This window comes from Protopterus annectens, chromosome 16.part0 (genome assembly GCF_019279795.1).
Source record: "Protopterus annectens isolate FY-2018-M chromosome 16.part0, PAN1.0, whole genome shotgun sequence".
In the NCBI taxonomy this organism is placed as follows: Eukaryota; Metazoa; Chordata; order Ceratodontiformes; family Protopteridae; genus Protopterus; species Protopterus annectens.
Genome location: NC_056750.1, coordinates 748,839,479 through 748,855,997, shown reverse-complemented (window position 1 = coordinate 748,855,997; position 16,519 = coordinate 748,839,479). Strand labels below are relative to the sequence as shown.

The 16,519-nt window shown below is 43.4% G+C and overlaps 1 protein-coding gene across 1 annotated transcript in view; it reads left to right on the top strand.

The window, feature by feature from the left end:
- Nucleotides 1-16,519, top strand: part of PAPPA (pappalysin 1) — a 3,990,201-nt gene that overhangs the window by 3,598,282 nt on the left and 375,400 nt on the right. Inside the window, exon 19 of the mRNA XM_044058178.1 lies at nucleotides 11,937-12,081. Coding sequence (XP_043914113.1) covers nucleotides 11,937-12,081 — 145 coding nt within the window. The remainder of the gene's footprint in view (nucleotides 1-11,936; nucleotides 12,082-16,519) is intronic.

Below are 16,519 nucleotides of genomic sequence, written 5' to 3'. Positions count from 1 at the left end.
GTCCTACTCCGAGACTAGAAAAGGTCAACCAGTGTCAAAGATTACCTTATCTATATGGCTCACTCTTTGTATATCCTACATATGCACCCTAAAAACAAGTCTCTTCCCTTCCCTGTTAAAGCACACTCCACCAGATCGGTAGCTACGTCTACAGCTTATCAAGCAAGGATACCCTGGGACGATATTTGCGCTGCAGCCACGTGGTTAAAACTGCATACTTTTATTAATCATTACAAAGTGGATTTGGCCTCCAGGAGTAGAGCTTCCTTTGGTTCTATGGTTCTGAGGAATATTCTCCCATGAGCCACCCAGGAACTAAGTTGCTTGGGACTCAGTCCCATCAGTGAGAATAAAGGTGAGATTGACAGCAACACATAAAGAAGTTGTGTACTTACCATAAAGTTCCATGTGTGTTGTCCATCTCGACCTTTATTCTCACAAACCCACCCTCCATGCCCCCCTCCATATTTCCTGTGAGACCAAGTAGACACTGGATTTTGGATCTACATAGCCTCAGAAATGCTAACATGGACTCTTAATAAGTATTACTACTGTATACCCATTTCTTATGATAAACAGTTGTTGCTTTTCTTATGATTTCTAGGTGGGCAAACAAGATCTGAGGAAGTCAGGGAACTGCATTATGGGTAGGGAAGGAGGCCCACGAGTTTTGCTGAAGTCCTTGAACTTTTGTAAAGGCCGAGATGGATCCGACACATCGGATCCGACCCATCAGTGAGAATAAAGATCGAGATGGACAACACACATGGAATGTTATGGTAAGTACATAACTTCTTTTTTTGGAAAATTAGCCACCCAGGGGAAACTACATCCCTAAGGGAAAACACAGTAGTCAGGGATTTAGGGACCTATGTTGAAAGTAACCTGACTTTTGACCAACACTTGTCTAAGGTTGTAAGACTACAGACTTATGCCAGGTAATTTATGCCTAGCATACAAGACATCCTTGGATCCTGCTCGGATGGCTCTTTTGCATATCTACAAAATGAACAGCACCAGAAGTACTAGATCTAAGAATTTAAACTTTGTCTACAGCTTAAATAGGACATGTTGGAAGGACATGTACATTTCTCAGAGAATCCTCAATCTCTGAAATAGGCTTAAGTGCAACCTGAACCAGTGGATGGAAAATCAGAAATTCATCCATGGTCTGACACCTATGCCTCTGATGGGCAAAAGCATCTGTTACAGCATGCCCTAACATACACCCCTTAAAATAACCTCTAAGGCACAATAACTCTCGGGATACATTTGGGTTACGTAGCTAGGCTTATAGTGGCTCCAGAGGTCATTAGCCTAGTATACACCTAGAACATATGAACAATGGACGAGGTACAGACAAAAGGCATACCAGTTATTTAAAACGGCCTGGGTAACTGTTGTTTAAATAAAGGTGAAACAATAGTAAATGAAGCAACATATACCAAAATTAATTTTTTAATGGACTATACTACTGATAGTGCAAGAATAGCTAACATAATTCAGACATTTTGTTGGATGTTGGAAGAGGCAAAACTGGCCAAAGATGTTTTAGGATGTGCAGTTAATTTTGTATATAGAAGGAGGTGAAATTTTAAGAACTTGCTTGAGAAACAAAGTACAAGCACAGGGGTGTCACTCTGTGCAAGCACACAAATGTGGTAGGTGTGCACAGTGCAGTTTCATTAATACAGTAGAAAGAGGCACTATCATGTCTACTATGTGAAAATGGAGAAAACCTGGTTGATACAATTGTAATACGGGTAGTGTGGTATACCTCACTTGTGAATTCCTGAAGGCTTTCAATATTGGTAAAACTGTTAATGCTTTAAAGCAGTGAATATACTAGCACACTTACTGTATTAAACAGGATGATTAACCAACACCCTAGCTAGGCAAGTAATACAATTGTTTACATTTTAAACATTTTTTATTTTTGGTTTTAGAAAAGGCAGACATTTGTCAGAGAGGTGGGGACTGGAGAACTCTTTTAGAAATTAGAGTGTTGCAGTGACAGCTGTAGACGAATGCCAGTGTAACTCCTACACTAAATGATTGTCAATATTAACTGTGCCTTTAAGATTAGAGTCATTTAAGTTGTGAAACATTTTTTTTCTCAACAAGTTTTTTTTAGATGTTTTAGAATACTTTATACAAATTTGTATGAGAATTGTCATTCTTTAATTATAAGCTGTTGGTTTTGAAACATTAAAGTGCAACTTACACAACTGTTCTTTTCCTGTGGTGATTCACATGTAAATGATCACTTTTTTATGCTGAAAAATGCTACTTTTCTGTCATTTCTGCTTGCTAGGGGCTTCGACGAGTGTACTTAGTGGTTGTCAGTAAAACATTTTTCCTAACAGATTAACTGTCAGGAAACAAGACCGACTGTTCAAGGCTCCATTATCCACTCATCAGATGCCTTTTGCTGTTGACAGACAGCCTTGATTTCCTGTAGGGATTCCTGTGCAAAGGGCTAGTGTACTTAGTGGTTGTCAGTAAAATGTTTTACCTAACTATCAGGAAACAAGACCAGCTGTTTAAGGCTCCGTTATCCACTCATCAGATGCCTTTTGTGGCCGACAGACAGCCTTGATTTCTTGTAGGGATTCCCATGCAAATGATCACTTTTTGTGGAAAACAAGTGAGCTGATGTTGGCAAGTTTCATTCATTCCTCAATAAGTGGGTTAGCTCTGACCCTCGGATCCAGCTCAGCCATATTTTACAGTTCGTGGATACTGAAAACTCTCGAGCTCCTCCCTTACCCGTAATGGCCAAGTCTCCTTCCATATCTCAGATCTCATTTTCCGCCTTCGTGAACGGACATGGTCGCTGTTAGCTCTCAAGCTTTACTGTTGGTTTATGAGTAAAGCATTATATGTTTGTGTGTGTGTGTGTGTGTGTGTAGTCTTTATATAATATATTCCTCCCTTCTCCTTTCTACACTTCTTTGTTTAATTTAGCATTACCATTGTTGGTATTACTTTTTCTTAATTTATACCCTTGTGGTAGCTCCTTCAGTTACCATTGTTGACAACTTTTCACTTACTTTCTATTCTTTTCTTTCTATATATAAAAAAAGTTTTCTTTTTTCTTGTTAGTGCAGTCTTTTTCATCGCAATGGCTGAGAAACCATCCAGGATTTTAGGAATGTAATGCCTGGGGCCACAAGATTCCCTCTGTCAGATGCACATGATTCTTGTATGTACTGTTTAGGTTCTGCTCGTTTAAAAGAGTCTTGTGACATATGTAAGGCCTTTAATCCACGGGCCTTAGCAGACTGTAAAAATAAGCTTATTGTGAAAGGTCTGCTCCTGATGACCTTTTCTGAGACTATATCTGGGGCTCAAACCCCCATGAATATAGAGAAAAAGGAGGCCAAGAAGCATCCTTCAAACCTTACCGGATACTTTTCTCGAAGCTCAGACACTACTACAGAACCACCTCTTAAGGTATCCAAAAAAAACAATTGGATCTGATTTTATCAGATCTAAAGTCTCAATTGGATCTGATGTTCTGAGACCAGATTTACATCATCGGATCCGACAAACTCAGAGCCAAAGAAGTTTCCTCTGACCCGATATGCGTCTTCTCTGGATCCAGTACTTTCCCGTCTTCCATCGCCTTTCCGAGAGAGACGCCACCACTCCGGGACCCCTTCAGATGTTCTTCGTGTTTCACTGTTGCAGTCATTACATTTGGGTAATCCTGCTGGCAGGTTTCCCACAGTCGGCCTGAATTCCAAAGTCTTGGGTCCTGCGTCGGCTGCTGTCATCCCTTCCCTGACGTCAGGTCGTCAGGGGTATAAAAGAAGCAGCCGACACCATTTTCCTCAGTCTTTCTTGCTGCGCAATGCCCGAAGCAGAAGCAGTTCGCAAGTGCCGGTCGGCCGACTCCTGAGATTTTCGTGTTCGAGTTTCAGACCCGAAGTCTTCAAAAAAGCTAAGTACCCCTTTGGGGAAACTTTTTTCTTGCTCCAGACCAATGTCAGAAAAAGTTAATAATTGTATTTCTTGTGGAAAGCAAATACCTCATAAGGACTTTCATTCTTACTGCATTCCTTGCCTAGGCCTTGATCACAACATTTCTGGTTGTCGGTTTTGTGCTAGATTTAACCAACGCACTATTAAGCGTTGGTATGATTTTGCTTTAACCATTTTTGGACGCCGCTTTAATTATCCAGAAATGACGTCGGAAAGCCATCCAACTACTGGAGTTCACAAAAAACACAAAGAAAAGGAGAGAGATAAACAACCGAGGTCCAAAACAGATGACAAAGCTTCTCCTAAGCCAGTCGCTGGTTCTCAGTGAGGCGCTTTTGCAGCCCCTGACGCCTGCTACTTTAGAGTCGAAGGCCGCAACCGACTCCCACGTGGAGTCGGCTATGCCACTGGAAACTCAAGATATTGGAGCCTCGGACACTATTTCCTCAGATGGGTCCAGAGACGCTGAGCAGGCACCGGCTTCTGAGGGTGTATTCAGACCTAAACATCTTTACATTAAACCGACTTCAGCTTCAAAGGCAAAGACTAAAGCACCTTCTAAAGCAAAGAAACAAACTCAAGAGCCATGTGGACAGGCCTCTATGCCCAAAAAACAGATGCCGAAGACTTGATTACCTTGATCAGGGGTTCCCATCCCCCTCCTGATAAGAGGTCTAGGCAAGAGACTGACTATGAATCTTCAGATCAGGTTTCTATTTCTTCTGATTCCTCTTCTGATCAGGAATATTCTCTACCCCCTATGAGGATTCTGATGCTGAAGAATCTATACCTTCAGCTTCTCCTCCAGAGGACTATTCTTTTGGGGAAACCTTGCATACCATGAGGGAGCATTTCCACTGGGAGAGCCAAGATTTTTCAGAATCTAAAATGAGGCTCAGGGATTTTCTTTTACTACCTCAACACAGGCCTCTAGCCATTCCACCTGTGTTAGACATTGTAGATGATGTGTTTTCGGAGTCTAGTCTGACCCCTGATTCCTTACCTCCAGCTCCTGTTAAGCCTGACAGATATTACAGGGTTCCTGACTCTCATAAATTCCTTTTTAAAAACCCTGCTGCTGACCCAGGAACTATTTCACAGGGTCCCAAAGGAGTTAAGGCTTCCGCTGCAAAAAACCCTACCCCCTCTGACAGGGATTCTAGGGCACTGGATAGATGGGGAAAAAAGCTTTACACATCTGCTACCTTGGCTGTAAGGGCCTTAAACTGTCAGTTTCATATGCTCAAATATCAGCAACATGTCATGGCATTGCTTAAACAGAAAATGTTGTTAAACTCTGAATGTGCAGAAAACAAGGAAATGCAGGATTTATTGCATGCAGCTGAACAAGTTGGAAAGCATACTTTGCAATGTGGTTTTGATTCTTTGGAGGCCTCCTGCAGGGCCACAGTTACGGGTTCTGTAATTAGGAGGCATGCTTGGTTAAAGAAACAAAATCTGCCTGATCATGTTAAAGTTAAATTATTAGATGCACCTTTACAGCATGATACTTTGTTAGGTGTTAAGGCAGAGGTGTCACAGAAAATGGAGGACAAAGCTAAATCTATGCAAACTGTCAAAGATTTTTTACAAGTACAGCCACCTAGGTTTAGTAGACACTGACCTACAAAGAATTGGTCCTTTCCTGTATCAGACAGACCTCAAAGGGGCAGATCCGGACGTCCTACAGGCAGAACCCAGGCGCAAGGTTCATACAGGTCAAAGCAATGTGGTGCTTCTACCTCCAAAGTTGGAGAAGACAAATCACAGCCATACAGGAAACAGTCCCAATGACTTCCCCCTGACGGCACCAAGCAGTTATGTCCTGGCAGCACCCTTAGGGGGAAAATTAGCACTTTTTTCTCAAAATTGGCACATTATAACCCTGGACAAGTGGGTTCTAAATATAGTGTCACAAGGCTACAAGTTCCATTTCCATACCCTGCCAAAGGCAAACGGCTGGCCAGACCTCCCAAAACATCAATGGGAAGAGGCACAAAAACAAGTCTCATTCCTAATGGACATGGGGGGCATTCAACAAGTACCAGAGCAAGAGCAGGGACAAGGATTTTACTCAAGACTGTTCTTGGTACCCAGAAAAGAAAAGGCCTGGAGACCAATACTGGACCTATCTATTCTGAACACATTCCTGGATATACCAAAATTCAAAATGTTGACTTTACAGCAGCTTCTGCCCATGCTGGGCCAGAATGCTTGGCTTGTGACTTTAGACCTAAAAGAGGCATACCTGCACGTCCCAATCAGACAATCATGCAGAAGATACCTCAGATTCAAGGCTGGCTCAATGCATTACCAATTCTCTGCACTGCCCTTTGGCTTATCTACTGCGCCCAGGGTCTTTACAAAGTGCCTGGCACCAGTAATTGCATTCTGCAGACAAAGAGGAATACAAATATATCCTTATTTGGACGACTGTCTAATTCAAGCAGAGAACATGGACATTCTTCTACAGCATCTGGCGTTTTTGAAAAGACTTCTAACATGCCTAGGGTACACAGTCAACGAAAAGAAATCAAAACTAGTACCCTCTCAAGAGATAATATTCCTGGGTGCAAGCTTAAATACAACTGCCCAGATGGCTTATCTCACACCAGAGAAACAAAAGCAACTGACTACATATTTCAAAATGTTGGCATCAAAGGCCCAGTTATCTGCAAGAAAAATTCTGCAGGCTTTGGGCTTCATGGCATCATGCATCCTACTAATTCCATATGAAAGACTGCATATGAGGAAACTTCAATGGTACCTAAAAAGTGTTTGGAATCAACATTGCCACAGCCTGGAAACAATGATTACTCTCATTCCCTGCCTGCAACAGGAGTTTTGATGGTGGGCGGAGAATTGTCACCAGAACAAGGGACAGCCATTCACATTACCCCCAGCCAGGCAGACACTAACAACAGATGCTTCAGATTATGCCTGGGGGGCCCACATGGCAGGAAAATGCATTCAGGGCACATGGTCCTCAAACCAAATGCATCTGCATTTAAATCAAAAGGAGATGCTAGCTGTTCAAAATGCCTTGACAGCCATCAAGAACCTACGTCATCCAGGACAACTACTGATAAAGACAGACAACACCACGGTCATGTGGTATATAAACAAGCAGGGGTGCACACATTCTTACCCCCTTTGCAGACTAACCATGACTTTGTGGGACACAGCATTGACTTACCAAGTACATCTGCAGGCACAATTCCTGCCAGGAAAGGAAAACAGTCTGGCAGATGAACTAAGCAGAAACCTCACGGATCCCCATGAGTGGCAGCTGGATCCACAAGTCTTCAGCATGTTAACAAGGAAATGGGGCTGCCTGACATAGGTCTATTTGCCTCCCCTCGCAACTACCAACTAAAAAGATTTTGTACAAGGACTTATCACAGACAAGCATTGAAAGTGGATGTCCTATCTTTCAGCTGGAAAAACCTATCAGTATATGCCTTTCCTCCACTGCTTCTCCTCCCCAAGGTACTCCTAAAGGTCAGACAGGAGAAGCCAAAGATGATTCTGATTGCCCCAGACTGGCCCCGCCAGTACTGGTATCCAATCCTAAGGGACTTGACTCAATGCCCAGCTTGGACCTTACCTCAAATACCTCATCTACTGTCCCAGCAAAACAATCAGATCCTACACAGCCAACTCAGTCCTTTAAACCTGGCAGCATGGCGGATAATGTAGTCATACGAAACACACCTCTCAGTAAAGCTGTGATGGATGTCATTTTGGAAGCCAGAAGGCCTAGTACTAGAAAGTCTTATGCTGGAAAATGGAAGAGATCCTGTGCTTGGAACCAGACACAAGGAAACAATACAGCTGTTCCAAACATTCCTCAGATTTTGCAATACTTAACTGAGATGCTGGACAAAGGCCTATTTTTTTCATCAATTAAAATTCATGTCTCTGCCATTTCGGTTCATTACAATACAGAGCCACCAATCTTTTTCTCATCCTTTATTAAAGCAGTATCTCAGAGGAGCCAAAAACTTAAGGCCTCCAAGGAGAGCACCAGTGCCTGCATGGGACCTCAACTATGTCTTGGAAAAAACTCACCCTGCCTCCTTTTGAGCCTGCTGCTACTGCTGACATAAAGTTTTTATCTTGGAAAACAGCTCTGCTCCTAGCAATAACTTCTGCAAGACGGGATTCAGAGCTACAAGCACTCATGGCTGTGAAACCTTTTATCATGTTTTATCCAGACAGGGTCTCTCTGAGGACAAACCCAACATTTATGCCTAAGGTGGTGTCCAGTGTGGCTCTTAACCAAACTATTCATCTGCCAACTTTTTATCCAAATCCACAGAACAAGGGGGGAGAGAATTCTGTATTCTTTGGACGTACACAGACAACTTAGATTCTACTTGGACAAAACCAAAGTTTTCAGGAAGACAGAGCAATTACTAGTGGCATATGCTGCAGGATCACATGGAAAGGCTATCTCAAAGCAGACTATTTCAAAGTGGATAGGCCACTGCATTCATTTCTGCTATTTACACCATGGCAAGCCAGTGCCTAAGGGCATTAGGTCACATTCAACCAGAGCTGCAGCCACTTCAGCAGCCTTTCTCAGGGGAGTACCAACCAAAGACATTTTAGAGGCTGCTACTTGGAGTTCAGTGCACACCTTTACAAAGCACTATCATCTGCCACTCTACTCTAAATCCAGGGCAGGCTTTGCCACTGCAGTTCTGCAGGGCCTCATAGCCGCTACTAATGCTGTTTAGCTCCAGCCTCCCAACCATAGCTTTGGGACTGTACCCAAATGTAATGACTGCAACAGTGAAACACGAAGAACGTAGTACAGTTGTGTACACTTACCATAAATGTAGATGTTCGAGTGTATTCACTGTTGCAGTCCAGGTTACCCACCCGCCATCCCCCTTTTTCCTTCTGGAACTTTTCTTTCCTTCTCTGATTTCTACAACCTATGTGGTGTATTTGCTTGTAGATGAAGGTAAAGTTTATCTTGGCGTATGTATTTTTATAGATATATAAATTTTGGCTACCCTTTTAGGGGCCACCTGATATCTGGGGCAAGAAAAACTGAAGAAAATGGCGTTGGCTGCTTCTTTTATACCCTTGACGACCTGACGTCAGGGAAGAGGCGACAGCAGCCGACACAGGACCCAAGACTTTGGAATTCAGGCCGACTGAGGGCAACCTGCCAGCAGGATTACCCAAATGTAGTTATTGGCTCCTATAGTGAGCCATCTATAGCTCCATTTTCTCTTGGAAAAGAGTGGACATTAGAAACATACCAAAAATAGCAACTTAGTCATTTGGCCACACTTTTACTAAGTTATGCTAAGAAGATTCTTTATATAAGTCTAGAGCAGGCTTTGTTTGGACTGTTCTCCAGGAGCTCCTGTTCTCACATCTTACTTCCTCTTCCTTCCTTCTTTTCCTTCTAATCTCTGGTATTCATCCCATATGGATTAGGCTACTGCAACAGTGATCTATGAGCATAGTACAGTTGTTTCGTAAACTTACCATAACTCATATTTAGGTCTCAAGGCTTTAGCCTTCCTGTTCTAAGGGAAGAAAAGCTCTGAAATTTGAAGAGGTTTTTATCCTGCTGTCTTTGAGTGCTGTAGTGGTTAGGGTGTGGGGAAGCTTCCCTAAAGCTTTGGAAGCTGGCTGGCTGGTACAATCTTGGCAATACACATCCCATAAAGCTGCAGCTACTGCAACTGTTAACTATTCGAACACCTACTGTTATGAAAAGTTTATTATACAACTGTTTTCTGTCTGTTAAGATACTTTCTTCACCTTTAGGACCCTGAGTAAAAAAAAGTAAAACCATTCACAAAGTCCAAACTGTTGGAGTCTCAGGGCTTCAAAAACCCAAGCACTTTAGTAAAGAAGTCAAATCATTCTTTATTCAGACGTTCTTATTTCTGTTTGCTGATATAGTTTTTTTGATTTCCCCATTAGACTTTACAAACACATCACTACCTTGGTTCAATTCTCTGTATAACTTTCTCAGTGATTCAACTTTTCTCTTAGCATTCTTTGTATCTTTTCTTCCTTTTCTGTTATGACATTCTTCAGTTTCCTAGTGAATCCGATTTTTTTGTTATCCTTTTTCATTTTGCTTTGACACCCTTTTTTCTAATTTTTTACCATACCTTTCCAGAGATATGCTTTTATGTTCCGTTTGCTCTGCCACTTCTTTGTTCTTCTTTCTGTTACCCAGATCCCTTGTTTTGAACCCCTTATTCTGTTGTAATCATACCCACTATAATTTTAGACCCAGACTGTCTAGCTCTTCTCAGTGCCTAGTGTGAACCATTCCTTTCCGTGGTATTCTTTAGTCAATGGAGCCCTGATTGTAGTTCTTACACCTTCTTCCCCTGTGCATTGTATGAGTTCCTGGTTCTAACAGCACTGTTTCATCTGCCGCAGGAAGATGGGAAACTCCAGTATACTCCTGACAGATTTATTTCTCCCATTGCAACTGCCGTCTTCTTCTTTGTCCATCATTTCGTTCTGTCTCTGGCTAGGGCATCATTTTTCTTACTTGCATCAGATGATCTGCATAAAGTGTTAGTGTGCCATCATATTCATTTACCTCAAAATAATTTTATTGCTAAAGAGATTACTTTTCGTTCTTTATCTTCCTGTGACTGTATTTGCCAACCTAGCTTTTCCTGTCTACTATCTCTTCTTGCCTTTCTCTTTTTTCATATATCACTTTCCCCTCCCAACCTTCTGTTACATATAGGGACACACCTCAACTTTTGTTGTCAGCCCTGTCTTTCCCACACTGCTTGTGTCACATCCCTTCTTGTCATTAGTACTTTCCTTCTTTATACTAAACAAAAAAGCTGTACTCTTCAGTATTAGTGCTTACAGTGTAATCATCTTACTTCTTAAGTTTGTGGCACTGCTGAACACCACCCTGAGTGTGACTGTGTTTCATCTCTCCAAGATAGTTGTCTTCTCCATTCCTGCATTCTCTGTTGCTCCACAGCTCCTGCCATTGGCTGCCATTTTTCCAGTGCCCTTCTTCCAAAGCCTTTTCTCCATCTTATTTCTTTGGTACATTCCCTCTTCAGCTGTCTTCATGCATTGCCTCCTGCATATCTGTTTCCGTTGTGATTTTCTCTCTCTTTTTTTTTTTTACTACTCTTTTATTTAACACAGTGAGTGTTATAATCTTTGGACTCCTGTCACAAGTATGACACTTATTCTGGCAAGTCCTGACAGTTCAGAAATTATAACATGATTAACAATTTCTAAACTCACTGTTACACATTTTGAGTCTTTTTTTTTTTTTTTTTTAATTTTTTTACAAAAGGATAAGCTCCTTTACCCCTCAGCATAGATGACTATGCTGCTACATTCTTGCTGCTTAAACTTATTAACTGCACTTAAAGCCCTGTCAGTACTGGGAAATTCTCCAAGATTTCAGTCTCCATTCCCCTTGCAATATACTCCTCTTATGGTGCCATTGTTGTCATTTTCGTTGTCTTTCTCACCTTCCATTGCTGCCCTACTGTACTTCTTATTTCTCCTCTTCTCAAGTCCTTTTGCTGTTTTCTTTCATGATTTCCTCCCTTCCCACTTGCAACCTATCCCTTTTTATTAAAAGTGACTTGTCTTGAGAACTAGTGTTGTAAACTATGAGCACTGATGGAAATACCACCCTAAAAGTGGCATATAATGTAAATTAGGCACACCTTTCATCTTCTAAACTTTCCAGTCATGTTTCCCTGTAGTCATTCTTTAAATGCACGTGTGCGTCTACATGCGTATTGGTGTGTGTGTGTGTGTGTGTGTGTGTGTGTGTGTGTGTGTGTGTGTGTGTGTGTGTGTGTGTGTGTGTTTGTGTGTGTGTGTGTGTGTGTGTGTGTATCTGTGTCCATGCAACTATAGCAGCTGTGTGCAGTACTTGAAAACGGTTCTCTCTAGTATACTTTCTTTTACAGGTGCCAAGCAGCAACAGAATTCGTTGTAGAAAAGACGGGAAGTGGAGTGGCTCACTTAGAGTCTGTAAGACGATGCAGGGAGAGTGTCCACCCATTCCTAGGTTCCGTAATCTGAATTTCACCTGCATGAAAGGATATGGCATTGGTATGACACCTTTAAATTTTCAATTCCACATAGCATTGGTTCTAACACCAGCAGTTCCTAATGTTTATCATTTTAATAACCTTTTCTGCTTCATTTGCACAGCTCAATATATTTCAGTAATTTTTATTATGTAGTGGAATGCCAACATGATATTGTCCTTTTAGTGTGTTCTACTTGGATTTGTAATCACCTTCTTCGAACTCTATTGGTTAATGAACTCTGACCCATGAGATCCAGAAGACGTGACTTAAATATTTTGCCTCACTCACACAACACTGCATTTTATATGAGCTTGATTACATCTTGTGACTTTCTTGTGCTGCTGTGAGATGCCACTTCATATTGAATTATCTTTTTTAGACTAGTGTTCTTCAGGAAATGGAAAAAAAGAAAAAAGCATACTAATTTGGGTGAATTACTGAATGTATGATGGAACGAAGCTTACAATTTTATACATTATCAATGTTGTTTCCTTCTTTTTTTTTGGCTTAGTTGCGACATCTGACGGTGCATTTGTGTACCCACGTGTTACTTTTGCCTGTATGAGGTACTTGGGTAAGGAAAAAACACATAAAGAAGGTTGGACAGATAAAAAAAAAACTTGTGTGTGGGGAGGAAACTGATCAAGAACATTGCATGCAAAAAAGGACAGAGTGGAAAGAAAGTGCAGAGCTGAAAGGGGCTGAGGTAGGAGATAGACAGCAGAAGCAAATGAGAATATGGATTTAGCATTACAGAATGGTAACTAGCTCAGTCTTTCCCTTGGTTGCTTAAGAACTAAATGGCTGCCAAGAGAACAGTAATAGAATTTCTTTTCCTTAGGCTCAATGACACAAAATTGCAAAAAGCTGATCTATTTCATAGTGCTAGAAACACAAATTGAAGACTTAGATTTGATCTGATGTTATCCATGTCACTATTCCTCACTCTTGGGTTGTAGGATCCGACATCGGATCCAAGCCGGCAACTTTACAGACAGCTTCTAGTTTTGAGCTCCGCCCATTCACATGATCCCTTGCTGCCCTGTAACCCCAGATCTCATTTGCTGCACTCAGCATCAGATGTGATTCTTTGGCTGGAGTCTCTAGTGGGGATAAGTAATTTAAAAAATGATCTATTTTTTGGCTTAACTCTCCATTTTGTTAGTGGTTTGGTAGTTTTCTATAGTTAGCCTGTTCTTTTAGCTAATTTATAGTCTCCCTTCCCTCCCTTTTTTGTGTTTTGCAGTTGTTGTTGTTGTTGTTGTTGTGAGTTTTGGTGCCCTTTTTAGTTTCTTGCCTATATAGACTTTAGTGTAGTAGTTCTTCACTGTCAGTGTTTCTGTTAGTTATTGCTAGTCCTTTCTGTTTTTTTGGCCTTAGCATTCTTCCGGTTAGTGATTTTGACGCGTCCCTTAGGTTTTGGAGATAGCTTTTTTTTTTCTGCCATGTCTGACAGACCTGTTGGCTTTAAAAGGTGCTCCTTATGCAGTTTGAAGATACCCATGTCCGATTTGCATGAGGAGTGCCGCTATTGTCTGGGCGCCAAACACCTAAAGGTTGAATGTGACATTTGTGCTGCATTCAACCCCAGAGCCTTGGTCGAGCTCCAGAACAAGCTGTTACTGAAGGATATAGTCCAAGAGGGTCCATTGGCCCAGTCCCCGGCCAAGCTGGGATCCTCCGACCACAAGAGGAAGGCCACCTCTCTTCCTGGGTCATCTTCCTCTAAAAAGCCTAGGCTGTCGGATCCCAGCTCCTTGGATCTGTCTTCCTTGGATCCTAGTTCCTGTGACTCCAGCACCAGAGCCATGGCTTCCACACTAAGGTCCTCAGATCCAAGGTCATGGGAGTCTACTCCTGGATCCATGGCCTCCAGATCGAGGCCTTCAGATCTGACCAGATCTGTACCTGCCACAGATCTGACTTCCTGGGATCCGAGTCATGTGGGACCCAAACATTCAGATTCTCAATTGTCCTTAGATCCAAGGCGGGCAGATCCAGGATCAGTGTCAGATCCATTATTACTGAGGACTCCCCTTTATGTTATTACTTGGGGCAGTCCCCTTCTGCCACCAGGCACAGGAGCCAATCTCAGGACAGGCACAGGAGGTCCTTGGGTCCAGACATCCATCTCCAGCTAGGTCTTCTGCCTCTTCTAGGTCCTGCAGGAGCTTGCTCCCCTCCAATATGAACAAGATAATGAGGTCCTTCCTCTAGACTCAGATTGAGTTGGGGCTTCTTGCATCCCCTGCCCATCTAGCCAAGGGTTCTTCTCCTACCCCTTCGATGTCTTCTCCTCATCTGATTCAGTTGGTTTCGGATTTCCAGGCCCTAGGACACATTGAGCAGGAGACGGGGGTCCCTAGAGGCCTTTCTGTCTCTACCTCGTGTGAGTCCCTGGCCACCTCTGCTCGAGCTCACCCTGGGCAGACAGAGTCCCGGGCCTGACCTCTTGGCCCAGAGTCCTTGGGTGAGGGTTCTGGTCCTATGTTTTTGGACCAGTCCCTTCCCATTGGTACTTCGCCCCTCAACAGCTTGGGGCCAGTACTGTCTGGAGGCCGGGAGGTGCTGGCATGCTCTGTTTCCTCTTCTCAAGCAGGCCTGCCTGCAGGGAGTGCTGATGGGACATCGTCCAGCCCTTCGACCTTCCGGGTAGTAGAGAGGACATTTTCCTCCACCAGAGATTCCTCCCTGGCTTTTCAGGGAACATCCCAGTTCCCGAGAGTGGACTCTTCTCATCCTGTTCCTGGTCAGCCCTCTTGAACTAGCCTTCAGGCAAGAGTCATCCTTTTGGGTCCCCCCCACCCAGAGGAGGTGCCTTGGAAGAGATTGTGCAAGAGGAGGCACCTAGACTCCCCTATAGAGTCTCTCACTGAGGATATGGACCTCGATGAAGGGGTTGGGTCCTCCATATCTCTACCCGAGGATGTCTCCTTTGAGGACATCTTAGAAATCCTCAAGCTTAAAGGCGGATGGTCTTCTTTACCCCCATCCTCCGAGGAGTCTGTGTTCCTGAAGGCTTTCAGAATGGGGCCATCTACATCCTGGGTTTCCCCCATGCTGACAATCTCATAGACCTCATTGCCAGATGCTGGATACTATGGAGCCGGTACCAAAACATGCTGACAAGTTTCTGAGTCCCCTCCTCCGACAAACAGTTTTAGTCAAAAGGCGTGCCAGATGATGCTTTTTTCATAGCCGCCACCACCAAGAAAGAATTGACAGAGTAAAGTACATCTGTTTCATCCCCCACTGAGAGTCCCAGGTGATTGACAGACAAGGAAAGCAGGTCTTCGCTTCAGCTACCTTCGGTCTGTGGGCACTTAACTACTTGATACATTTCACTCAATTCCAGAGGGACTTGGTCAAGGAGCTTACCACTTCCCTTTCTGAGTTGTTGCCTGCTGAGGAACTAAATAAGATGTGTCCCAAGCTGTTTATTCTCACTTCCCTGTCTAATTCCTCCATGAGGCTGATTTCCAACGCCACAGAAGGCGTCTCACGAGCGGCCGGTACAGGGATCACTATTTGGCGCTATGCCTGGCTGCGCCTTTGCAGATTTGTGGAGTCTTTTAATACGTCCTACACCAATGTCCCTTTTGATAGAGCTACCTTCTTTGGTCAAAGAAATACTCACCCACAGTGAGCAGGAAGGCAAGACCTTGTCGGCTGTGGGAATCAAGTTTTCTACCCTTCAGCAGTCCTTTTCCAAGAAGCAAGAAAGGACTAGAAAAATGTGGTTTCAGAAGTCGCAGTCTTACTTCCGGGATGCTCAGGGCAAGCCCTCTTCTAGAGATCAGGGTTGAGGGTTCAATGGCAGATGCCACCCGCGGGGCAGAGGGGGTCTGCAAAATCCAAGTTCCAGGGAACCTTTCTCTGAGAAGCCCTCCCAGCTGTCCTGAGGCGCTGCCCAACTGATCTGCACTGGATACAGTCGGGGGTTATTTATCACTGCACCCTCTGATCTGGGCAAATATTACAAGAGATCGCTGAGTGCTAAACCTCATCTCCAGGGGCTGTTTTATTCCCTTTTGTCAGGCACCCCCTCCAATCAGTAAGGGCCTCTCCAATGCTCCACCCCATCAGAGGAAGTTAGCTCAGCAAGTAGTGCTCAGACTTCTTCAGATCAGAGCCATCCAATAGGTCCCCCAGGACTACAAGAATCCGGAACTTACTCTTGCTTCTTTTTGGTGCCAAGGAAGATGGGGGACCTATGTCCAGTTCTGGACCTCAGCAGGTTAAATCTCTCTGTCGAGAAGTCCAAGTTCTGGATGGTCACTGTCCAGTCTGTCGTGCCCCTTCAACACAAGGATGATTGGATGTGCTCTGTGGATCTCCAGGACGTATACTATTATATAAAAATAGACAGGCACTCCAGGAGACATCTCTGCTTTTGCATGGGGGCCAATGACTACCAGATCAGGCCCCTGCCCTTTGGTCTTACCACAGCCCCCCAG